This window comes from Hypomesus transpacificus, chromosome 13 (assembly GCF_021917145.1).
Source record: "Hypomesus transpacificus isolate Combined female chromosome 13, fHypTra1, whole genome shotgun sequence".
NCBI lineage: Eukaryota > Metazoa > Chordata > Actinopteri > Osmeriformes > Osmeridae > Hypomesus > Hypomesus transpacificus.
In genome coordinates, this window is record NC_061072.1 from 2,169,830 (window position 1) to 2,196,139 (window position 26,310).

Below are 26,310 nucleotides of genomic sequence, written 5' to 3' on the forward strand. Positions count from 1 at the left end.
AAGTGCGATGAAGAAACCCGAAACAAAGGTTACAACTTGAGGGTGATGTTTCAATTTCAACGAACACCCAGCGCAGAACGCATTCTTTGGGAGGATGGAGATTATATCACATGTGCACCAATTCCACGATGTACAGGCCTATAAGTTGATTGAACAAAACATTGAACAGTCACTTCTTCTCGTTTCTGTGTAACATACCAACGGAAAGCTCCTGTTTGTAAGTTTAGAAAACAACAAAAAATGTTTGTGCGTGGGAGGGAGATAACAAGGCCTAAAAAAAGTCAATCATGTTAAAAGAAATGCACACAACTTACAGTATTGTCATCAGCACCATCAAAGGCGAAAATTGATGTTCCGAGATATTATTTAAAAACAAGTAAATTCAAAGGAAACTACCATTTCTGACGAGCCCACATGGGCAGGATATATTGACAAATAACCCATTCAATTATATCAAAGACAGTTTCCATCCCCAGAGATGGGGAAAGCGAGCTCCCAAATCCACGAATGTATTGAATGGGAGGAGTTTCCTGCCTCTAAGAGTAGGTAGAGATAAACACCTTCAGAGTTTTTACTTGCGCGATTTTTAAGTCAAAGCTTTCTATGGGTGCGACGCGTGGATGTCCCGGAAAATGAGCAGGAACATTCCTTCTTTTCAGAGGAGTTTTGTCGTGGGACATCAAAGCATGGATACATTTTTATTGTTGAATTTGTAGACCCAATGGTGGTATAAAGGGGTTTGGACATAAAGTCAAGCTATTTTATTTGTGTTTTAACTAGGTGGATTTGCAGGGAAAGCCGAAGCTGAGTCGTCTTCATATTACTTTCTCTTGACCTGACTTATCTGGTGATAAAGCAAGATGCCTATCCAGGAGGGAGAGACATCAAAAAGCCTGGCAGAGAGCTATGTATGTAGTTTTTAACATATTCCACAAACTATTCAACTGTTCAAGTTCAAATCCTTGCGTGTTTTGATGGTTGGTATCAATCTTGTCTATTAATATGCGAAATATTCCCACATTAAGGATGGTGAACTGGTTTATTGCGATTTTTTTTTAAATCTTGAAATCTGTTAATTTTGGAGCATCCTCCACGAAGGATCGTAACTTTAAATCAGTTATGATTATGGCGGACAGTAACCCTGTCCATGGTACTGAATCCAGTCTTTTCTATTTCACTGTAGCCAACTGACCGCTAGGGGCAAATCTGCAACGTAATTAGACAAAGACAGAATCACAACACGTCCCTGCCTAAGATGAGAAATACAAAATACATTTTTAATGTTTCTAATACATAATTGTAGAATCACAACACGTCCCTGCCTAAGATGAAAAATGTTCCAATACATACTCCCCTGTGATTTCATCATGATCTGCTATCACACAATGATCACAGATTCATTGCCACTAGATAATATGGGAACATTCTCACTTACTGCCTGAAATGCATTAAACTGGGTGCTAAGAGCACCTAGCCTAAAAACCTTAAACCCTTCCATTGTAATCTTGAATTCTATGCTCAGTTTTGGATCAAAAGAGAAACATTTTCATGTCCCAAAGGGCTCAATAAGATTAATTGGGGAAATATGTTTAAGAGATTATAATGAATTATTCAATCTGGTTCTAATAATATGAGCATTAAAGAGAACTTCAAGAGTCAAATTAGATTTTTGACTAATGAGTAAACGCCTGAGGATGAGAATACCTCCTGTGGGGATGTATATTGTTTGTCTTTTTGTAATACAGGAAGGGGAATGTTTCTATGAATATAACCATATATCTATGATGCAGGAACTTCCCAAAGTGCCTGTTCCACCTTTGAGTCAAACACTGGACAAGTATCTGAAGTGTGTTCAACACCTTGTTAATGAGGAACAGTTTCATAAGACAAAAGCCATAGTGGAGAGGTTTAGGGCTCCTGGAGGCACCGGAGAACTACTCCAGAAGAAACTTTTGGAGAGGAGAGACAAGACTGACAACTGGGTAAATTCTCTATTCAGTCCAACAACTGTGATTGTTGTGAACTTAGTGTCTTGAGTGTCTTGTTTTCAAAATTACCAAGTTTGTGGCCCATCCAGTGTGTTGCCCATTCATTAAAAAAAGATAGTCACAGGAGTAAAGAACTAAAGCTGTAGCCATAGATTCTCCATTTGATGTCTGCATGGCCTATCACAAATCACTTAAGGGATTTGTCAGTCCTGAATTATTGCTGCACCCTGATATTTATCACACGCCCGCCCTCATGCCTGTTCTCAACTATTTCTCTGTAAATCTTTTAATGATACACACAGCATTGTCAGTATCACTCCAGTGCCTGTATGAGCAACATTTAAAACAATAATAGCTTTGTGACATTGATCCGACTGTTTACATGGTTGGGTTCAGATGTTAGTTTTTTTCTTTCCTCTTCGTGTCTCAGGTTTCAGACTACTGGCTTGAGGATATGTATTTGAAAAACAGATTACCTCTTCCAGTGAACTCCAGTCCTGTCATAGTCTTCCCAAAACAAACATTTAGAGATCTCAAAGACTCCTTAAGGTATGTACCGCTGAGGTTTACACAGCACTTATCCATAGTAGATAGTACGAAAGAGGTTAGGTGATTGCTCTGTACTTGCTGAATGATTTACGCTCTGTCCAGTGCACATGAGAACTGTTTCAGATTTACAGACAAGGTTGTGGCAACATTGGCCAACAGCATAATCTCTTATCTAAATATTAACCTCTTTATTAAATGGCAAAATACCAGCTTCACTTAGCCCCTGTAAGTCACTATTAGCTTTTGTCAGCCTCAGCATACTTGAATACTACCCCTGAAATCAGGGGCAGCTGGTAACAGACTGACAAAGCTTGATATTAGATTGGGGGTGACAGGACCAAGTTCTGCACCAAGGCCAGTGGTTGCCTCCATTCAGTGTTCTGGTCTAGCCCCCTGGCCTTTTTTCCATTGATCTGGATATGGTATCAAGGGATGAAAACAAAGCAACAACTAGACAAATGACATGAAGCACCAGGCCTGTCAATGGCTCTGTACTTCTATCTACACACACTGCCTACTCTCTCTCTCTTTATCTCTCACAAACACATATTAATCTACCACAGATTTGATTACAAGACCTCCATTAAAAGATGAGAGGGTTGTCATGTAGTCTGTCCATTTCCAGGACCACCATGACTGGATAAACATGCACCAGAAGTTGTTACATTTATACACAGTGAATTAGAAATATGGATGAATAAAATAAACAGGAGCAACTTGTACAAAAGAAAAAATATTTTTGACACAAGAACCATCAGATGGATTATAACTTTAAAGCACTGTATGATATATCCATACAATCTATTGTACATATACATATGAATTGGTATACAAGGTAAGGTGGCTAAATATTTGAAGCAGGGTTTCCCGCAGAACTTTTCAGTTAAGGAGGCCGCCTGAGCAACACACGCCTGCCGCCTTAACTACGCTGTTTTTTTAGCAATATCCGCCTTTGTCCTGTTTTCTCCCTTCCATTCTAAACCGTGACCAACGCCTTTCTCCCTTCTCTGCAGAATTCATTAGTCTATCGCACAAACTACCCCCCCCCCAGTCTGATGGCAAACCCCACCCTACCACCTGAACTAACACAGTTTCTGTGGGAAACCCTGTGAAGAATGTTACTAAATAGCCTGAACAGATACAGTATCATCTCATTGTATTGGCACATTTTTTCTTCCAATATAAAAAAATGCTGATCAGAAAATGTTTTTTTGGTCCTAGATTTTCTGCTCATCTCATCACAGGAGTGCTGGAATACAAGGCTCTCATTGATGCGTAAGTTTCTCAGCATACAAAAGCCCTTTATCCACGAAACTTCAAATACGATCTTATTTACTGTTGATACATAACCTACAAAACACAATGCATAATTTCAGAGCATAAATCCCCCTTTTAAACAAATGTTTGTTTGGCTGGCAGACGGGCACTACCGGTGGACTATGTCCGTGGGAAGTTAGCAGGGATACCTCTTTGTATGGAGCAGCACTACCGTCTCTTCACGTCGTACCGCCTGCCCGGCCTCAAGAGAGACAACCTGGTTGTCCAGAAGAACCCACCCTTCTATGGGATAGAGCACATCATTGTGACCTACAAGAACCAGGTCAGGGCACACATTATTCTTACACCACTATTTTCAGCAGAAATCAAAAGGGTCCCACATAGATATAGTTTGTTATCAATAGAGGTATTACTGCCATTACTGCCTCCGACCCATTACTTCCATGTCTATTCTAAAACAGTAAATCGAACAGATTAGCACTCTGGCAAGACGAGAGTGTCTCACTAGTTTCTCAATTATAGGGAGGTGAGTCAGGTGGCTGAGCAGTTAGGGAATCGGGCCCGTAATCTGAAGCTCGCCAGTACGATTCCCGGCCATGCCAAATTGACGTTGTGTCCTTGGGCAAGGCACTTCACCCTACTTGCCTCGGGGGAATGTCCCTGTACTTACTGTAAGTCGCTTTGGATAAGAGCGTCTGCTAAATGACTAAATGTAAATGTAGTTATGAACTGCATAACTCACTTATGACAGAATATCATGTAAAAACTGAGTGCGTGGCCTTCTCTGCAAATTAGGTGGTACATGTATTCATACCGTGAATTCATGGTACACATGCCATGGTTTGGTGCATGCAGTCAAATGAAGAATACATCTTTAGTCAGTCACAGGCCTTTCGACTTTATGTAAACAGATCAATCAGATGAAATGAGCGAAAATGCAACATTTTTTTTCTTATTTGTCTGTATTTTAGTACTGGGAATTTGATAAATGGTCGTGGTAAGCTAAATAGACAACAGACAGCTTGACAATTTAAAGCTTGTTAGCTATCTGGGGTCAGATGGCTGAGCGGTTCGGGAATCGGACTACCAAACAGAAGGTTGCACTTCTGTTTTGCACTTCGAGGCACTTCACCCTACTTGCCTCGGGGAATGTCCCTGTAAATCGCTCTGTATAAGAGCGTCTGCTAAATGTAATGGAAATTTGACCCAGTCTATTTTCCCACTCAACAAACAACACAGCCTTGTCCTGAAACATAGCTGTTGTATCGGACCACCTGGACTGTGACGTTTGTTGTGCGTTGTCAAGAAATTGAATGTAAGAATGTTAATTAATTCACATGTAGATTAAATTCACTGTATCTCTACTGAAACTAAAGTATCCACTTTATATCGTTTTATAAGCTGATTCAACTACTGCTGAACAGTGATATGTAAATTAGCTGTTTAAAAGTATGTCAAACTAAAACAGAGGCACTCATCGGACTTAATATCGTCGTCGTCGTCGTCATCTGCCGCTTATCCGGGGGTCGGGTGTCCTTCAGCCGCTCTGTCCATTCCCGGCCACCAGTCTTTACTTCTGAGATGTTGTTTCGTTCCAACAATTCCCAGGTAACCCTCGTGCCAAAGTGATTGCTCTTGTCCTCAGTATTTGAGGGAGGACAATGCGTGTCCCTCTTAGCACAATGTGTCCTATTCTACATAGTTCACCTGACACGGCTGCGGAAGCTTTGCATTTATCAAAATGTCCACTTCCTATAGCCTCTCTCACTTCTGTTAGTTCTTTATCGACTGCCGACGCTTCCTCGTCAGCGCCCGAGGCGTGGCATGTATGGCAACAAACCTTACATATTCCACATATCCTTTCCCAACAGTCTGGATAACGAATCAGCTATATTTTGCTTGCCCGCAATTTGGACAACTCTAAAGTCATATGGTTGTAGTCGCAGGACCCAGCGTTCCACTCGCACACAGGGTTTGGAGCGTGGACTGTAGATTGCCTCGAGGGTTTTGTTGTCCGTCACAAGGTCAAATTTCCGCCCGTACACATATGGGTGTCGTTTCTCACAGGCCCATACAAGTGCCAGAGCCTCACGCTCAGTTTATGAGTATTTATGTTCACAGTCAGTCAGACTGCGGCTCACATAAATTATGGGAACCATTTAACCTTTCTGTTCCTGCACAAGTACCGCCCCTAGACCTACTGGGCTAGCATCAGCGACAACCTTGGTGGGTGCCTCATTATCAAAGTATGCAAGAGTCCCTGCTCTACATAGAGCATCTTTCAGTGCCTGAAATGATTCATTTTGTTCGTGTCCAAACTCAAACGTAGTGTCTTTCCTTGTCAGGCTGCGCAGGGGTTCTGATAAGGTTGCAAACTGTGGTAGGAACCTACTGCTGAAGCTGACCATCCCTAGGAAGCTTCGCACCTCAGAAGAACTTTCCGGTTCTCTGGCGTCCACTATTGCTTTCACCTGCTTTCGTCTTCTGTGGGACCAACTCCTTTCTCAGACAGGAGTATACCCATGAAGACCAGCCTGTCCATGTTGAATTGACTCTTTTCTGGGCTCAGAGTCAATCCACAATCCTCCAGTCTACTCAGCACAGCATGTAACCTGGAATCAGAAGGGATTTTATTCGCCATGAGTGTTTGCACAAACAAGGAATTTACTTTGGCAGGAGAGTGCACTTCGCAACCACGGCCGCCCTCACCGGCGCCATCTTACAGGTGTCTGTATCATGTGTATCAGGTGAATCATATGTCTTCCTATCTGGGCCATGCACAATGATATTGTCTGAGATATTCTCCACGCCTTCAATACCCGCCAATGCGGATGCAATTTCATGCTGGTATTGCTCACTGGCAGATGACACTCCAAAAATCAGACCTTTGAACCCCGTTGTGGACCTAGAATATTGTTATCTCCCGAGATGCTGGGGTCAGTTCCAACTGATGATAACCCCACTTCAAATCCAGCTTACTGGTCATGGATCCATTCAGCCCTTGAGCAGTAGCTCATTCACTGTGGGGATAGGATTACGTCCTCTGATAATTGCACGGTTTGCCTGTCTCATATCCAAGCACATTCTAATATCAGAATCCGACTTCGGCACAATAACAACTGGATTCACCCAGGGGGTGGGGCCGTCAACTTGTTCAATGATGTCAAGATCAGAGAGTTCTTTGATTTTACCTTCCACAGCCTCCCTTATGTTAAATGGAACTCGCCTAAATGGCTGTGCTACTGGTTCCACCTCTGGCCTCACATGTTAAAATTCCCTTAACAGGAATTGGCTCACTAGATGAGTATGAGAATAATTGTATTTCTGTTTGGGGAACATATGATTGGCACTTAATGTTCTCCGCCTTTAGTTTTTCTTAAGTACTCTCATCGACTATATTCCCTGTTGCCCCAGAGTCAATTAACATATTTAGGCATACACTCAGCCGTTCTGTCATGATATCATCCTTAACAACATAGGCATAATCATGAAGTTGTTCAACGTGATTAATCATATATTTCTTCGTTATGCATACCTTAGAGTAATGGTCTCTCCCTTTACATTTGTGGCATGTCTGTCCACATGCTGGTCAATTGGGGTCTTTTCCAAAATAATCATTATGACCACATCTGTAACATTGGTTTTGCTTCGCCTAGTCATCAAATTTTGGTCTTGATGTTTTCTGATAACTCTCTCTCCTTTGTGAGAGACGGTTCACTTTGTCCGTGTCTGCCTTCTCTGCATCACAGACAGACATAGCTGCCGTTTGTTCCTCAACTCTCTTGTATTGGGATGCTTTGTCTAGATAGCGTGCCAACATTAGCCCTGCGCCATCCTCAAGTAGTTTACGTCGCACATAATCCAAACTACAGCGTCTCAAAACCGCATCCCTTATCTCAGGGGTCGGCAAGTAACTTGGGCCGCGGGCCAGTATTTTTCCTCACCACTAGACGGCGGGCCAGAGTCTGGGTTACTGCCTATTTAGACGCTGCGATAGGTGCCCTTGCGATACGTGCACTCGCAACAACTAGGCCTACATGGAGAATGGGTAGGTCTACTACAAATCCCTAATGATAATAAACCATGTGAATGAGCCCATTGGTGGTCTGTTTGAATAATTTCATTATTTTAACGAACTGTATCAACATGGTCGTCACTGTCATCCCAACGTGGTGGGTCGTCATCGTTGGTGCACAGAAATACTGTTTCTTCAAGTGAGAATAGGATTACTAGGACCTAGTCAAGGTTTTAATGTGAGGTGAAATCGGAATTTACCATTAATGCGAGCGCGCCCAGCGCGCGAGCCAAAAATGTGGCATTAATTTCATTTTTTACCTGGCTTTTTCATTTCCTCCTGGGATCTTTTTCCCTTCCATTTTATTCTTTTCGCATCAGCTTAATCTAGCTAACTCCCTCCACAACAATAAATGATGGTTTAGGGTTGTCTCCATAGCAACATCTTGGTACACGTACTTGTGTTTGAGAAAGAGAACATGCGCTACAACTGAAAACTGCACTTTTTAATGCACGATTAAAAAGATCATGCGCTTAATTAGATGAAAACATAATGTAGCCTATTAGCTTACTTATCCTATCCTTTTATTCGGTGTGTGAAAAAACAAAGAGAAAGCAGGCGATCTTCTGGCCCAATTTATAAGTGGGCAAAGCGGTCCACCGTGAATTCTCCCTATTCTCCCGATGGCCACTCCGGGCCTGAAAACTATTCATTAATAAGCAATGTCGTGGGGGGTGCTATCGGGGTGCTTTGGTCTTTCTTGGGGGTGCTGAAGCACCTGCTAACCCCTCCCTAGCTCCGCCATAGAGAGCGGTGCCCACGATTACTAGCCATAACTGTGCTTTCTCCTCAGGCGATCTGTCAGCCGTGAGGTGTAGCGATCATATGGTAGCGATGACATAGAGAAAAAATACTTCAGAAAAGTCAATAAGTGTGTTCGACTTGATGCAGCGATGGCGGTGCCAACAGCAGGCTGCATTGAAGCTGAGAATGCCATTGGTTACTTCAAGTCAGCCGGGCTGCAGGCGGCTGCAGGCAACGCTGGCGCTGCATGAAGTCGACAACATCTAATGACACCATACCCAGTTTCCGGTTTCAAAATAATAGTCGACAGGGGGAAAAAAAACGATACAAAAAAATATTATCGGAAATATTTTGACGGGCCAAATAAAATCGCTGGCGGAACACAATTGGCCCGCGGGCCGCCTGTTGCCGACCCCTGCCTTATCTGATTATCACGATCTACCCCCAAACCACAGTCCCTGGCAAAACGGCATAAACGGGTAATAAACCGTTGAGTGGTCTCACCCGACCCCTGCGCCAACTGATGGAACAATTGTTGAAAATGGGCAAACGCTGCATTGACTCTAGGTACAAAGTAAGCGTTCAGGGCCTGGCTGCTCTCCCATAATCCGTTGCCTCTCCCGTGTCCAACAGGGTAGAGAAAATGTCCTGAATGTTGGGTCCGGCGTAGTGTAGAAGTAAAGCTCTCCTCCGCTGTCTCATCGCGTTCGTCGCATCGTCGGCAATAATCAGTCCCTTGCCTTCTGCATACAGCTCAAAAGAAGTTAGCCATCTTGTCCACCTCGACCCCAACGTGGCAGGTTCCGAGTAACACTTGAACTTCGGCAGCGCGTTGTTCTCCATACTGCTGACCGCACTATCTTAACATAGGTCAAACTACCTCGTCGCCAATGTTATGTTTATGTATTTATCGGTCTCCTGAATTAAACCATGACCAGAGATTCCTTGGTGTTGCACCTGGCGCCAGCCATTTTTATTTACACCGCCACACAATACACTTTATGACCACTATGGTAGCCTAGTAGTGACATTCAGTACATGACAATGTTGTATGCCCATTTGAAAATTGCTACATCCATGCCACAAAAAAACTAAAACAACCAAGGAGGCTAAAGTGGTAGGAATAGTGCCCATGTCCGTAATGCAGCTGGTGATTATAATGTCGTAGCACATTTGCAATCAGCAGGTAGTTTTGACATCAGTAAACACATTAATATATGTAACAAAATGCACTGAAAGTATACATTTTATATTGTCGTTTTAGCTAGCCATCATTTCATCCATGAAGAAAACCCTTTTAGTTGGCTCTGCTAACCTGGCCCTATCGGTTATAAAACAAATTATCTTCTAAATAACAGTAGGCTAAAGGGTACCAAAAACATAATTGTGAATTGTCAATTAAAAGGTTGTTCAGCAAGTGATGATGACTGAAGCAATGAAAATCAAATCCCATTCTTTGTAGGCTAAACCGTTGTGACTTTGTGTAGTCCAGAGCCATTATCTACACAGCAACAATTGTAGATTACATTTACATTTATGCATTTAGCAGACGTTTTTATCCAAAGCGACTTCCAAGAGAGAGCTTTACAAAAGAGCATAGGTCACTGATCATAACAACGAGGTAGTCCCAAACATTGCAAGCAGCCAAAACATGACGCATACATTGTGAAAAAACGAAACAAGTGCCAAAGGGAAGACCCATAAGAGCATGCAGTTATACAAGTTACAAATTAAAACAACATGAACCACAAAAAGTGCAAGACTGTACCTGTAGAAGAACAATCAAAAGTAAGAGAGTTAACTTCGTTATGACTAACCGACAGGAGCAACAAGTCACTCCATAAGAGTCATTGTGATCCCGGAGGAAACTAACATCAGGTCCAGCCAAGCATTCCTAAGTGCTGTTGTACTCCCGGAACAAGTGTGTCTTGAGCCTTTTCTTGAAGGTGGGGAGACAGTCAGTGTCCCTGATGGAGGTGGGGAACTGGTTTCACCATTGGGGGCCCAGGCAGGGGAAGAGCTTGTGTTGGGACCGGGCGGTCTTGAGCGGTGGGAACACCAGGCGGTTGTCTGAAGAAGACCTTAGGTGACGGGTGGGGGTGTAAGGTTGCAGGAGAGACTTGATGTAGTCGGGTGCAGTCCTGTTCACTGCTCGGAAGGTCAGTACCAGGGTCTTGAATCTGATACGGGCTTTGATGGGTAGCCAGTGGAGAGAGATGAGGAGCGGGGTAACATGGGAGCGTCTGGGTAGATTGTAGACCAGGCGGGCCGCTGCGTTCTTAATCCTCTGAAGAGGGCAGGTTGCACATGCTGGCAGACCAGCGAGCAGCGAGTTGCAGTAGTCCAACTTGGAGAGGACCAGTGCTTGGACTAGCAGCTGGGTGGAGTGCTCAGACAGGTATCTCCTGATCATCCGGATGTTGTAGAGGGTGAATCTACACGACCGGGAGACTGCGGCAATGTGGGCCGTGAGGGAGAGCTCATCATCCATGGTAATCCCAAGGTTCCTGGCAGAGGATGAAGGGGTCACCGTTGCGGATCCCAGGGTGATTGACAGATCATGGGAGATGGAGGGTTTAGCCGGGATGATGAGAAGTTCTGTTTTGGGGAGGTTCAGCTGGAGGTGGTGCTCGGTCATCCAGGCGGAGATGTCTGTGAGGCAGGCCTCAATCCTAGCTGAGATCCCCGGATCAGTCGGGGGGAACGACAGGTACAGTTGCGTGTCGTCAGCGTAGCAGTGGTAGGAGAAGCCATGGGAGGTGATGATTGGTCCAAGTGAGGTGGTGTACAGAGAGAAGAGGAGGGGCCAAGGATGGAGCCCTGTTGGACACTAGTGGAGAGCTGGCGAGGGCCTGACAGTTTGCCTCCCCAGGAGACCTGGTAGGATCTTCCCAACAGGTAGGATGAGATCCACTGGAGTGCAGTGCCGGTGATGCCCATCTCAGAAAGTCTGGAGAGCAGGATCTGGTGGTTTACCGTATCAAACGCTGCAGAAAGGTCCAGCAGAATGATGACGGATGACCTGGAAGCCGCTCTGCCAGACTGGAGGGCAGTGGTGACTGAAAGGAGGGCAGTCTCTGTGGAGTGGCCAGTCTTGAAGCCCAATTGGTTGGGGTCAAGCAGGTTGTTCTGAGAGAGAAGTTTGACAGTTGGTTAGATACAGCACGTTCAATTGTTTTTAAAAAGAAGGGTAACAGTGATACCGGTCTGTAGTTCTGGAGGACGGCAGGGTTAAGGGAGGGTTTTTTGATTAAAGGGGTAACTCTGGCCTGTTTGAAGGCAGAGGAAAAGGTGCTGGAGGTAAGAGAGGAGTTTAGGACATGGAGAAGAAAAGTTATGATGGAGGGGGAGATGGTTTGAAAGAGAGGGGAAGGGATATGATCAAGGGGACAGGAGGTGGGGCGATGAGAGAGAATGAGGTCAGAGATCTCTGCCTCGGACAGGGGAGAGAAAGAGTTTACACATTTAGTTGGGTCAGTCGTGGAGGGTGAGAGGGTAATAAAGGTGGGTTTAGGGAACCGACTGCTAATGTCGGTGACTTTTTTCTCAAAGAAGGAGGAGAAGTCGTCTGCTGTCAGGGAGGAGGCAGGGGGTGGGGGAGGTGGGTTAAAAAGCTTGTGGGGATTTGAAGCAGAGTTAATTTTGGTCAGAAAGTTGAGGGTTTAAGCACCAGTTATGTGAGAAGAGAAAGATTTAAGGAGGGAGTGATACTTATCAAGGTACAGACCGTCTTTGGACTTGCGCCATCTCCTCTCAGCTGCCCGAAGGGTGGACCGTTCTTCACAAATAACATCCGTAAGCCACGGGCAGGAGGGAGAAGATCGCGCAGGCATGGTTGACAGGGGACAGAGAGAGTCAAGTGATGCAATTTAAGTTCTTAACAAGGAGTCGGTGGCAGTGTTAGTTGGGTGGGACGAGAACTCGTCAATGGGAGGGAGGATGTTACAATAGAGGAGAAATGGGAGGGAGATAGGGAGCGGAGGTTGCGCCGGAAAGTTACAAGGGGAGGGGAGGTAGGAGGGGTTGGAGGGAGAGAGACAGAGAATTGGATAAAGTAGTGATCAGAAATGTGCAGTGGGGTTACAGAGGTTAAGTCAGTGATACAGTTACGTGTCAGGATGAGGTCTAGCTGTTTGCCTGCCTTGTGGGTCGCCGGTGTGCTCAGCAGCGTCAGGTCGAAGAAAGCCAGGAGAGACAAGAAGTCGACGGCCTGCGTTCCTTGGAGGTGGATGTTGAAGTCCCCAAGGACTATCAGGGGGGTTCCATCATCCGGGAGGATGCTGAGGAGCATGTCCAGCTCCTCCACAAAGTCGGCTAGCGGTCCTGGCGGGCTATAAAGAACAATTAAGCATGCTTTGATAGTTAGCATCACATAATGATGTTCAGATTATAACCTTCCAGCTACATCTACTAAAATAAACCATCCACTTTAAGTATAGTATTTTTCTTAGTTAGCTATCCAGTATTTAATGTGTAAAATAGTCTTTCTGTATCGCACAGACATAAATAATATTGTTCATGTCTTAAGGCCTTTGCACAATGAGTCAGAAGTTTTCGTATGCGTTTTTTCATATTCGTCAGCCTAAAAATGTGTCACGCACAGACACCTTCCACACACTGAATCCAATGCGTATTTATTAGTGCTGTCAGTTAAACGCGTTATTAACGGCGTTAACGCAAACCCAAATTAACGGCGTCAATTTTTTTATTGTGCGATTAACGCTCTTTTTGACCTAGCAAACTTAGTATATTTTTTCACATTCTGTTGCAACAACCACTGACGTTAGAAAAACTACAATACCGCACCGGATCTAGCTAGACCGGAAACAAAACAAAAGGCACGCCACACACACTTGTTTGGGCTTGCGAGCCGGCTAAAGAGTAGTAGCAGAGCCCGTTTACGGATATTAGACAGTCTCTGGTAGTAGGCTAATGTTACGTTTTGAGTTGATTGCCAGCGCCAGACGCCGAAATGGATGCCAATAAGATTCTGAATGGAAAGTATACTTTTAAGAGGTTGCCAAATGGTTCCATTGACAAGACCAAAGTCATCAGTGTGTTCTGTCGTTGTGAACTGAGTAATCATCACAGCACGTCGTGCAGTCTAAAATACAATTTTGATGGCCAAGCACACAGCTGATGCGAATTCTCCGCCCGCTCGTCGAAGCCAGGCGATTGCAATGTTGTTTTCAATTTAAAAAAAACATTTGCACAAAGCAATCCGAACCACTTTTCCATGTTGATAACATTACAATTTCAACAAAATAATGGATGAAAAAGAAATCAAGGGACATTTAGAATAGATCTACTAGAGCTGTCAAACGATAAAAATATTTAATTGCGATTAATCGCAAGTAAACTATGACATTAATGCGATTAATCGCGATTAAATATTTTTATCGTTTGACAGCTCTAGTATTTATTAAACGTTTGCGGGAAAAAACTGAAAAAATACTAAATGGATTCGTCAAGCACTGAGGATGGTTTTGTTACCCTCTCTCTTATTAAAAAGAGAAAAAAAATAGGAGAAATACGAAATATTGGGTCCATCCAATCCTGTGAATGCACATAGAGGAAGGAGAGTCTCACCTCCTTATCAAGGAGCTGAGAAATTATCCTGAGAAATGTAACATGTACCTCAAAATGTCAGTTGCTCAGTTTAATGCTTGCTAGCGATACTGGAGCCACATAAAAAAATGACCACAAATTTCCGTGAACCAATCGAACGTGAACAGAGACTGGCAGTATGTCTACGGTATGGACACACACACACAGTATTGAAACAAACATTCAATACAACACCATTATTTTGGGTGCTATAATAATAGGATACATCATTTTAGGTATCTGAGCACTGGGCATTTATTCACCACCATCGCCAGCAGTTTTAGGTTGGGCATCAGACATGTAAGGAAGATTGTGAGGGAGACCTGTGACCAAATCTGGCTGCAGCTCAAGGACACTTACATGCCAACTCCAACAGAGGACATCTGGAAGCACACAGCGTGGAGGTTGAATGAGAGGTGGAACTTCGCTAATTGTATCGGCGCTCTCGATGGGAAGCATGTCAAGATGGAGGCCCCTGCAAACACGGGTTACCTTTTTAAAATTACAAAGGCACCTTTTCCATCGTCCTCCTCGCATTAGTAGATGCTGATTACTGTTTCCTGGCCATCGATGTGGAGAGCTAAAGGTGGGAACAGTGACAGCGGCATTTTCGCAGATTCTGCAATGGGTGGGCCCTCCAGCGTGGGACCCTGAATGTTCCACCCCCATTGGAGCTCCCATCTGCGCCTGAATTGGGAAAAATCAACCATGTTATTGTGGCAGACACAGCCTTTCCCATGAAGCTGGGAGTTGCTGCCCTCTCTGTCTCCATCAGTACACTGTCACTCTCCTTCTCTGTCTGCGTTCTACCATCTTCCCCTATTCCATTCTCCTCATCATCATCATAATCCACCTGGATATTACCATCTGACCTGTTGAAAATAGGTTCATGAAATGATCTGCAAGCTTTCTGTGGTGTATTTCTGGATAGGCTAACCACTCATTAACTACCTAATTACCTTCTCCTTGCCAAGGAATTTTGCAACAAGGGCATTGCATCCATATGGATCAATTTCTTTTTTTTGTTGGCCCCTTGTCCACTTCTGCCCTGTCCTTCTTTCCTATAGCTGGCATACGTGTCCCGCAGGTTTCTCCACATTTTCTTCACTGCCTCAACTAACATCATGTAAGGTACATTATTGTACTCTATGTATGACAATCATTTATTCATAATATCTAAAATCATATATTATAAAATAACAGATATATTGTTATATAGATTATTGCAGTCATTTAGGTGACCAGGGCATTGCATGTATTCTATTAAAAGTCCAAGTATGTAGCAACTGAATTAATACACCCTGGTTGGGACTACGTTATCACTATTGACAACCAATGAATGAATGAGCATTAGCAACAAGCTATTGTTTAGCTAACTTGAACACAATACTGTATAAACCTTCGTACACCCTTTGTCTTTAAAATCAGTACCTACCATCCTGTTTCTCAAGCTGTTCCGAAATCATCTGCCACAACCTATTCTTATATTCGGCGTCTTTATAATCCGCACTTTGATTGTCATACAGTGTGCTCTGTGCTGCGAGACCAAGTGTATCAATTTGTCAGACGCTACTCTGGATTTTGTCGATCGCTTGTACAGTCTCTGAATTGTAAAAAAACTCTCAAAATAGTGGCTATGGATGCGAAAAACGCCAAAAATCGAACCCGATCCAAACTTTTTTGGGACAAACGAAAGTTTCAGGCAGTGTGTAAGCGCAATTGACATAATGTGAGGTCGTATTTAGTTTTTTACGTGCGAACATTTCGGACACGAATTTCGGACTCCTTAAATATTCAACATGTTGAATATTTAAGGTCAGAAATCCTGATGTGTGGGGGGAGCAAAACGGTGAAATCTAGGATTTGTTTGTCCTCATTTTGAAAATCTTATAAGACAAAAAAAAATCTAGTGTGTACCCAGCATTAGTCAACTCAAGATGTCTGAGTCCAGAGCAAAGAGAGCAAACTGGCGGTGAATTATTTTTTCATTACTTTATGTTGAAATGCTTATCCAAACACTGCTTATCCGGCACTGCACTTCCATTGGAATATACAAAGGACACCTGCAAAATATGAACTTTGCAGAGTGCCCGGTTGTAAAGATCCTGTAAAGCAAATTCCAGTATTTGCTTCTCAGTACATTATATACGTGTGAAATGAGTTTCTGAAAACATGTGCACAGCGCGAAAATGTCGCACTGAAACGGAGTGAGACCGGAGTAGGCCTATCTCTTCCGCAGGGCTGCCAACTTTTGCAAAAACCTTGGAGTGAGATTTGGTATTTGGTCCCCCCCCCCGCCCCCCCCCCCCCCCCTCTCCAGTGAACTTTTCTGGGGGGTATCATGATTACAGAAAGGGATCGTATAATATTTTATATTGCTACATTTTTTGAGACTGCTAACGATCCGATCCGAGTGTTAATCAGGCACGGACTTTGTAAAAAATGATGGGCTTAGCCCAAACCTAGGACGTATGGGTTTGATGTGATGCAAGATAGGGACTTCCACACGTAATGCGAGCGTTTTGGCCATTATTGGAGCGCAAAATAGTTTAATTTAGCTTTATGTAAAACAAACATAGCGTTTATCAAAAAACCTTGTCTACTGATGCCATCACTCCGGCCCTGCTCCCATTCATCCTCGCTGATGCGTATTGTTACGGTAGGGCCCCCCGGCCCAGCTATCTGTAGCCTATCTGAGAAAACCTTTTGGAAAAGACAGGCTATGGACCCAACCAACTCTATTTGGGAGGGGAGAACTCCCTCACATGGTACAACCCATGCAGAGGCTGAGGTGTCAGAATGTGGAAAGTGTGTAGCCTACTTTAAGAGAAGATAATACTAAGGGGACAAATCAACAGCAAAAAATCCTCGACCGGCCCAAAAGTGAAGCGGCCCACCGGGAACTCTCCCGATTACCCACCCCGGCCCTGTCTACAACGTTAACAGGGCTACTTGGTTGGCGTTGCCTTTTCAGCGTGAGATATACAAGGTGTGGCGTGAGAGCGTGAAATGGTTGAAATGCGTGCCTCACGGCCAATGCGTGAGAGTTGGTAGCCCTGCTTCCGTTTTCAGCTCAGGTTTTGTATAGGCGGAGCCAAAACCCGACCGATCTATGTCACAGCGACCGATCTACGTCAGATCACAGACGGTTGCATTCTGTTACTCAGCTGGTATGATGCAAGTAGTTAACACATAAAACACTCAGAGACTGCAGGTATGGCTGTTCTGAAACCTGCAATTGATTTAGCTAGTGTAGCTGTTGTTGCTAAATTCAATACACTTGAGGGGGTGGAGCTTCTACTCCTTCAGGCGACACGCCCCCCAGTCTCAAGCAGAGAAGACTGATGATTTTCTCACAATTTCAAAGCCTTATTTGACAAACTTGTCGGTGGGGTTTTTTAATTCGAATTTGGATGGGTAGTAAACAATACATTCTTCTGTGGTGTGATGAACTTAAAACTAATTTTCAATTCCACTTTACAGGATATTTAAGCGGATCGTGGGAAACTTAACCCATTCTTATTTGTACACACACACACACACACACACAGATTCCTGCCATTATTAGAGAGAGATTTGAAAAGAAACTTAATATTTGGAATTTGTTGCTATCGAACCTTGACCCCAAAACCACGGTACCGAACTGTGACTTCTGTGTTCTGTTACACCCCTATGGGGTCAATTTGCAGCTCGAGTCCATCTCTGCAAAGGCATAGACTGCTTACTAAATTACGGCCAATTGAATCTGCTTCTTTCTCTGAGAAGCTTCCTAAAGGCAAGGGCAGTTTATGGTAACAGAGGTGCCATGTTTGTTTTGCTCTGACATACATTCCTGTTTGTTGCACTTGCTATCCAGTGGGCTTTTCATCGGCAATTCTTAAACAAGCTTTGTACCACTGTGATTGAGAGTCCTACTGGCTGACACAGTACAGTTTTCAATTATGTATATTTTTTGGGGCTGTCAAAGTTATTGCGTTAACGCGTTATTAAAGCAATCTTACTTTAACGCGACAAAAAAAGTGTCATTACACAGATTTCTTTTTTACCCTGAAAATCACCTGTCGTCACATGACTTCGACTGCCGACGGTAGCTGGATAATGGAGAGAGGGATTTTTAGATGGGAAGTTCCATTTCAAAAAGTTGCGAGACGGCGCGGTTGAATATAACTTAGGCTGTGTGTACTGACTGTCAGGCTGAGTTTAGTTAACAAGCAAAGCACACAGCTACCAGCAGCAATAATGGCGCTCCGGTAATAAATGGCAGACAACACTCGAAAAGCGAGCAGCTGACTGGGTTCAACAAAATAGAATCTGTATTGTTCAATATTAAGGTCAATCTGTGGTTGCTTAAGTATCTGAAGTATGTTTGAGTGAGATTTGAATATTATGGAGCAGGATATCGTAGTAGGCTATGAGACAACATGTCTTAAATGTATTTTATATTCCAGAAGTCTAATTTTGTGGATGTTTATTATAGCTACAGCAGTATAGTTTGTGAGTGAATAAAACTCCCTCACAATTTAAGTTGTGTTCCATCTGAACTTGTTATATGGACACTATCATCCAGTTAGACCTAGTAAGTACACCCTTTTAATGTTTTTTTTATTTATTTTTTATCATTTATTGGGGTAACATTTTAACAGATTAACTAGTTAGCGATTAATTGCGATTAATAACGATTAATCATGTGAAATAATGCGATTATTTGCGATTAAATATATAATTGCTTGACAGCCCTAATATATTTTTTTTTGTACTTGTTAAACCCCCCAGATCATTAGTCAATCATTCAACAATGACAGTTATTTTATTGTATATAATACCAGTGGATGACTTAAATATTTTCTCTGCAGTTCTTTAAGCTGGATGTAGTGGCAAACAACAAACAACTCAATGAATTTGACATCTTATCTCAACTGGAGAAAATAATCAAAATGGCAGTGAACGACAACTATCAGCTTCCTCCATTTGGCCTGCTGACCTCGGACGGGAGAACTGAATGGGCTCAGGCCAGAGATGTACTCATAAAAGGTGTCCTGTCACTTATAGCCATATTGGAATCCTATCTGAACATCTGAAAGAACAATCCTAGCCAATTAACTGACTTGAAGTCTATTATTACCACTAGATCCACTCAACAAAGAGTCAATGGGAGTGATTGAGAGCTGCCTGTGTGTGCTATGTTTGGATGACGCCAGTGGGATGGAGCCCAGTGTAACCAACAGAGGCCTACTGATGCTCCATGGTGGGGGGGCCCAGAAGAATGGAGCAAACCGCTGGTATGACAAGCCAATACAGGTACAACCCAGACCACGGCACTACAACCCTGGTACTAAATGGGAGGGTGGAGAAAGTGTTTCCTTATTCTATGTATACATGTATGCAATCTCACATGACAATCAATGATTTAGCAATAAACTAACAGTCTTCTTTTCTAGTTTGTCGTAGCTGTGGATGGAATCTGTGGCTTGTTATGTGAACACTCTCCTTTTGAGGGGGCTGTCCCGGTGCAATGCAGTGAATATCTTCTAAAATTTGTGTAAGTATCTTGTACTGTGTTTATACATCAGGCGAGTAATGCAGAGTTTGTTGTATTCCCTGAACATAATGATCATGATCTTTCCAGGTCAGGAAGTTCCTCAAAGTTAGCGAGGGCTGGCAGTGTCACAGAGCTATGTACTCCCAGGAGACTTCTCTGGAAATGCACCCCTTACCTCCAAGGACTCTTAGCTGTCTCCGCAAATAGGCTCCAGAGGTATGGTGACAAACAAATACACACATAATTTACTGTATTAATGTATCAAACAGTACTGCTTAACCACAATGGCCGGGTTTCCCAGACTCGTTAAGAAGCTCTTAACGCTAAGAGCTTCTTAAGAGCGTTCTAAGAACGCTCTTAGAACGCTAAGAACGTTAAGAGCTTTGTTAAGAGCTTCTCAACAATTCTGGGAAACCAGGCCAATGACTTTAGTTGGGTCTATCTTTTTGGGGCACCAGTCTGGTTCAAAATCTTGAGTTGGATGTCTATAAGTTCAAGGCTTATGGAAAAGAGTTCATCAAGAAACAGAAGATGAGTCCAGATGCATTAATACAAGTTGCCCTGCAACTTGCATTTTACAGGTAAGCAATATTTATATAGTATTAGGCAGGAAAGAATGCTATAAAACATATCAAAACATCAGTTTTTTATGGATTCCATGAAAAGGGGCTAGAACAGCAATCAAAAATCCTATGCTTCGTGCTCAGATGCAACGGGAAACTCGTGCCCAGTTACGAAAGTGCATCTATTCGACGCTTCCGAGACGGGAGGGTGGACAACATTCGCTCCGCTACCCTAGAGGCTCTAGTCTTTGTGAAAGCTATGACAGATGAAAAGGATTCCCTCTCCGTGAGCAATTTTTCTTACCTAGGTCCCAATTACAGAGTATCTCCCATATTGCGGTTCACCATGTCTGCCTAAATGAAACCAGTGCCGGTGTTTCGTCCAAACTGGTTCCCAATTTAACTGGTTCCCCAGCTGTGCGTGCACCTATCAGTCTGCCTCTATCACCAGATTTGTCACAAATTCACAAACATATTACTGGCGATTTTCTATGGAGTTAGATTAGTTTCATAATTCAAACAAACAAACGCAACATGATTCAAACAAACTTAACACGACCCAAACAAACGTAACACAATTCACAAATGTATTTCGTGATTCACAAATGTAACGCGATTCACAAATAAATGACCCTATTACATTTGTTTGCAACCTTACAAACACAAGTTACAAATCCCTGCATTCGTTGGTGTGAATCCCTGCATTCGTTGGTATGGATTTTTTGAACTTTCCTGACGCGCTTAGATTCACAAATGCATTTTTTCTATAAGATATCCTCTGCAGCCTATCAGATGTCTCCAATTTTAGCCAATCACCGGAGAATGTCTAATATGGGTAGACGGGCTCTGCGTTAGCCTAGGAAACACGGAAAATGTCTAAACATGAATCCTGCCATTCTCAACAATATTTAATCATGTATGATCATCGGTTTAATAAGATTAACAAACAATATTTCACCTACATGCTACCAGACGACATTGCTCGTGATCTGAAGGAGACGATGTCCGTCACTATGGCAGGTTGTTGAAGTCCACATAGACACGTTAATGTGATTGGCTAAAATTGGAAGAGACGATCTGATAGGCTGCAGAGGATATCTTTTAGAAAAAATGCATTTGTGAATCTAAGCGCGTCAGGAAAGTTCCAAAAATCCACACCAACGAATGCAGGGATTCACACCAACGAATGCAGGGATTTGTAACTTGTGTTTGTAAGGTTGCAAACAAATGTAATAGGGTCATTTATTTGTGAATCGCGTTACATTTGTGAATCACGAAATACATTTGTGAATCGTGTTACGTTTGTTTGAATCGTGTTACGTTTGTTTGTTTGAATCGTGTTATGTTTGTATGAATCGTGTTACGTTTGTTTGGATCGTGTTAAGTTTGTTTGAATCGTGTTGCGTTTGTTTGTTTGAATTATGAAACTAATCTAACTCCATAATAACTCTAACTCCAATAAATCTAACTCCAAGTCGGGTCTCATATTTGCTGCGGCAAATATGAAAGTAGGCCTATAGGCTACGTGCGCACTACATAAGGCTACCATTCGCAACAAAAATAAATGGAGACAAAATAAAACATTTGCAGGCTCGCATGAAGTGGGATTCGATCGCACTAGAGCAAAAATACATGTGCACCCAAGTCCATTGATTTACACTGCGAGCTATACCAGCTCACAAAATTTGGCTAAATCGTTGGGTGTTTGTTAACCACATTGGCCTTCAGGTAACATTTTGATTTGTCTCCTTCTGATTCAACAGGTTCCCATTAGTGATGGGAAGTTCGGATACTTTTACTGATTCGGTTCTTTGAATCTCGTTCAGTAAAATGAACAAATCTTTTTTCGAGTTGGTGCGTTCGACATGACCCGACTTCATGCGGCGCTGCAGCCGGCTGCTGACTTGAAACAGTGAATTCTGGTTAGACTTTTTGTCCGACTTGAGAAGGCGCCGAGGACACGTCACTGTGACGTAGCCATCAAAGTAACGTGAGATCGATTCGAGAACTGCCGACTGTGTAGCCGAGCGCATTTTCTCAAGAGCAACTGCACGGGTTCAAGTGACGACACAGCTATTTCATGATTGGCCAGACTCACACACGACAACTTTGACGCGTGTTTTGTAATATTCGGACACCTTCAGTTTCACCAATGCTCAAATCCGGACCAAACTGTTGAATTGAATTAAACATTTATGGAAGAAAGGGTTTTACTCCGCCTCTTCACTAACGGAAAGACTACGTTTAATTATAAATAGAGTAAAGTAAGCAAACAGCGCTTAATCGTCCGTGACTGACGTCAACGCAGCAAACCACGAGACGCTGAAATGTCCGACTTCACAGAGCCGTTTTCAACTCCTCCCCGACTGCAAGCGGCCACTCTCGCCGGTCGTTTCATGCAGCCGCAGTCCATTTTGAACGCACCTATTCGTTCATTTCAATGGGGTGGGGATCCGTCCACTGCAAAGACGTATCATATTCTTATGTAGGTTAGTAGTATAGTATCTGATGTGCAGCATCAGATACTATTTCAAAAGAAATTCCTGCATTCAAATAATGTATCATGACAGTTTGTATGATTTTGTCATTTATTGTCACACTAGCATTTAATTATCACGGCAAACAATGACACTGCACTGAACTGTAAGTGTAAATGTAACGTGAAAATAACTAAACCAGTCAGTATGATGACTTGAGCGAATATCATTCACGTCTTACTAAAACAAAAAAACGTACTAAAACAGCGGCCACGCGAAAGGGAATGACGAAACTGTTTCCTCTACTACAAAATACAATGCGGGTCACGAGAAAAAATTCTCCAAAGACTCGTAGAAAGACCGAGTTGGGAAATGAACGAATCGTTCCTCTAGCTACCAGTACAGAGCCCATGCAGGTCACGTGAAAAATGATCCAAAGACTCGTAGAAAGACCGAGTCGGGAAATGAACGAATCGTTCCTCTAGCTACCAGTACAGAGCCTATGCAGGTCGCGTGAAAAATGATCCAAAGACTCATAGAAAGACCGAGTCGGGAAATGAACGAATCATTTCTGTTTACTTGGACAAGCCTATGCAACATTCCCGATGCGCGGCCATGAGAAAATTAACGAATCACTCTTTGAGAGGACTCCTCCTTGTAAGGATCAAAATGAATGAATCGTTCACGAACGACACATCACTAGTCCCATAGACACTACCCGAATGTAGGCTACTATGCACATATTTGGGGTTGTTTCGAAGCAATAGCCGTATTTTCCACGACATCACAGCTCCTTCTGACACCACATATTAAAAATTCATACTAAGATCGTCGCTGCTAACCCAGACAATACGATCAAAATACACGTAACACGTAGATAGGATACATGAATTGTAAATATACAATAGTATTTAAATCGCACATTCCCCAGATAGCACTGTTCTTATTGCTGAATTAGCCTTTTGCGGCAACAACATTCTGCAGCATTACTATAGATTTAGGACCCGCGCTCATTCTCAAAACAACCAGTTTGAATGTTAGTACTACACCGGTGACAATGGTGTCTGTTTACAGGTTAAATATTTTGAAAGAATAGAGATGTAATATGAGTTGACAAGCTTATTGAAATGTTGCCTCAGACAGCCTCTATTTGAAATTCCGCAGGTTTTCGTCGGAATTCTGCGCTCGCGAATTACGTTTGGGCCTGCTAAAATCCCACTACAAGTGAATGCAGCACTAGACGACTCCAACCCATCCTCCCCACTGCACCGACTGAAACTGAGATTAAATCAGTTTTATATTCGAGATTCAACAGACATTCATATTTGTACATCCGTTCAGGCGCCATGTCATATTTAGGGACCGGGGTAAAAACGTATACAGCCTGAATGCCGAAAAACCTAGCAGCCATTTGAATTTACATTGATTACAAATAAACATTGATTAATATGACTGAGATTAAATCAGCATATACACTTCTGCCATGGGGTGGCACCCCTCAAAATCTGCTGCCACCCTCTTGCCACCCCATTTTTCTATATCCGCCCCTGCCCAAAAGTTACCTGGATGTTAGATGTAATAGTTGTTTATAGGCTACTTCATACAAACATGTGTAGTGCTTCACATAAGTAGTAGTGTTTCGCAATATGTGGTGTCATTAAGGGTCTGTGATATCGTGGTTAATGAGGCTATTGCCTTGAGACAACTCCAAGTAGCCTACATTCGGGTAGTGTCTACGGTAACTACTTGATTCAGAAGAACCAAAACAATGTGTTGCCTGAAGGCCAACGTAGTTAACAAATTTGTGACTGTATTCCTGAAACACTCATGTGCTTCAGTAGCTCGCGGTGTACTGCAACGGATTATAGCAATGCATGTGTTTTTTCTCATGGGATCAAATCCCACTCGAATCTTTTATTTTCTTTGCTTCCATTTACTATGCGTGAATGGCTGTAATGTAGTGCTCACTACATTTGTTCAGAATATACAATTATGAAATGAATTGATTTCAAAAGCTATAGCGAAGAAACACTCAGCCATAGGCTACACGAAATTGCATAGGAAACAAATGCTTCCATGTTGTGTTATGTGTATTTTGATCGTATTGTCTTGGTTAGCAGCAACGTTCTTAGTATGAATTTTTTATATGTGGTGTCAGAAGGAGCTGTGATGTCGTGGAAACTACGGCTACTGCTTCGAAACAACCCCAAATACGTGCATAGTAGCCTACATTTGTGTCTATGGGAACCAGTTGAATCAGAAGGAGCCAAATCAAAATGTTACCTGAAGGCTAACGTAGTTAACAAATACCCAACGATTTAGCTACATTTTGTGAGCTGGTATAGCTCGCAGTGTAAATCAATGGACTTTGGTGCGCACGTATTTTTGCTCTAGTGCAGGGGTGTCAAACTCAAATACCCAGTGGGCCAAAATGTAAAACCTGAACAAAGTCGCGGGCCAACATTGAACAAATTAACCAAGTTTTGCTTTAACATTGAATATGGAACAAGCATCGCTTATTACCATACAATATATAATTTAATAGTGGAGACATGCAAAATCGAATTTCAAATGAAAAAACACATCAATGGCATTAATTTATTAAATAAATTTTTTTTAAATAAAAATGGTATGCCTCTTTTCTATTTGGAGCCTTCTGATTTAAATACCAAAATAAACTTTTTCCACTGGCTAATAATTGTACAAATAAAATGATAATAAATCAATCCACCAATCAAGCCCATGCCTTGTAGCAAGAAAAAGTGCATAAAGAAAACGGTAATTATTGCACACTGGTCTAATCAAATGTGCCCAAGTCAGATACCTGGCATCTCTTCTTGGATGCTAGTTCATCAATGTCTGGGATCAAGCTCTGAGCTGAAGAAATCCTCAGTATCGAGCGAAGATGTTCATCAGTCAGACGTCTCCTGTGAGTTGTTTTGGTCATCTTCATCGAGGAGAAAAGTTGCTCGCATAGATAAGTGCTGCCGAACATGGAGAGCATCTGAGCAGCTCGGGTGCGGAGCTGAGGCATTGTGTGAGGGATGAACCGTGGAAACTGTACGGCGCCCACAGCATCATACTTTGACGTGTCGTTGCACTGGAGTTCAATCAGCTCCATTTGGATGTTGGTTGGTGCATTTTCCACATCAACTGCGAAGGGATTACTAAGCAGTTCAAACTTGCATTTCTGGGCATCGAAGTCGGCAAATCGCCGGCTAAACTCAGCGGCGAGAACACTGAGTTTTTCAGCAAGGGAAGGGTTAGTTCGCTGACAGTTGTAGCAGAGCCTGTTTAAGTAGAGCCTGCCCACTCCCTATTAAGCCCCATTGTACCGAATTTTGTTGCAGTTCCACCAGAGTTCCACTGGGAGTGATCGCGGTCGAGTGCAAAATGAATGGGAGTCTATGGAGCTAAACAGCTAAATTTGTCTCTCGCCTGATTGTTGTTGATAAATCTCAGATTTGATTGTAGTTTTTGCATGTTCAAC

General features: G+C 42.9%; 1 protein-coding gene across 1 annotated transcript in view; it reads left to right on the forward strand.

Annotated features, from left to right (window-relative positions):
- The first annotated feature begins 797 nt into the window (after positions 1 to 797).
- LOC124475705 (choline O-acetyltransferase-like) overlaps positions 798 to 26,310 on the forward strand; it is a 29,641-nt gene continuing 4,128 nt past the window's right edge. The window contains exons 1-11 of the mRNA XM_047032498.1: positions 798 to 908; positions 1,791 to 1,982; positions 2,419 to 2,537; positions 3,759 to 3,812; positions 3,957 to 4,137; positions 19,095 to 19,272; positions 19,370 to 19,539; positions 19,680 to 19,780; positions 19,868 to 19,996; positions 20,239 to 20,361; positions 20,488 to 20,629. Of these exons, the coding sequence (XP_046888454.1) occupies positions 861 to 908; positions 1,791 to 1,982; positions 2,419 to 2,537; positions 3,759 to 3,812; positions 3,957 to 4,137; positions 19,095 to 19,272; positions 19,370 to 19,539; positions 19,680 to 19,780; positions 19,868 to 19,996; positions 20,239 to 20,361; positions 20,488 to 20,629 (1,437 nt within the window). The 5' untranslated portion in view covers positions 798 to 860. The remainder of the gene's footprint in view (positions 909 to 1,790; positions 1,983 to 2,418; positions 2,538 to 3,758; positions 3,813 to 3,956; positions 4,138 to 19,094; positions 19,273 to 19,369; positions 19,540 to 19,679; positions 19,781 to 19,867; positions 19,997 to 20,238; positions 20,362 to 20,487; positions 20,630 to 26,310) is intronic.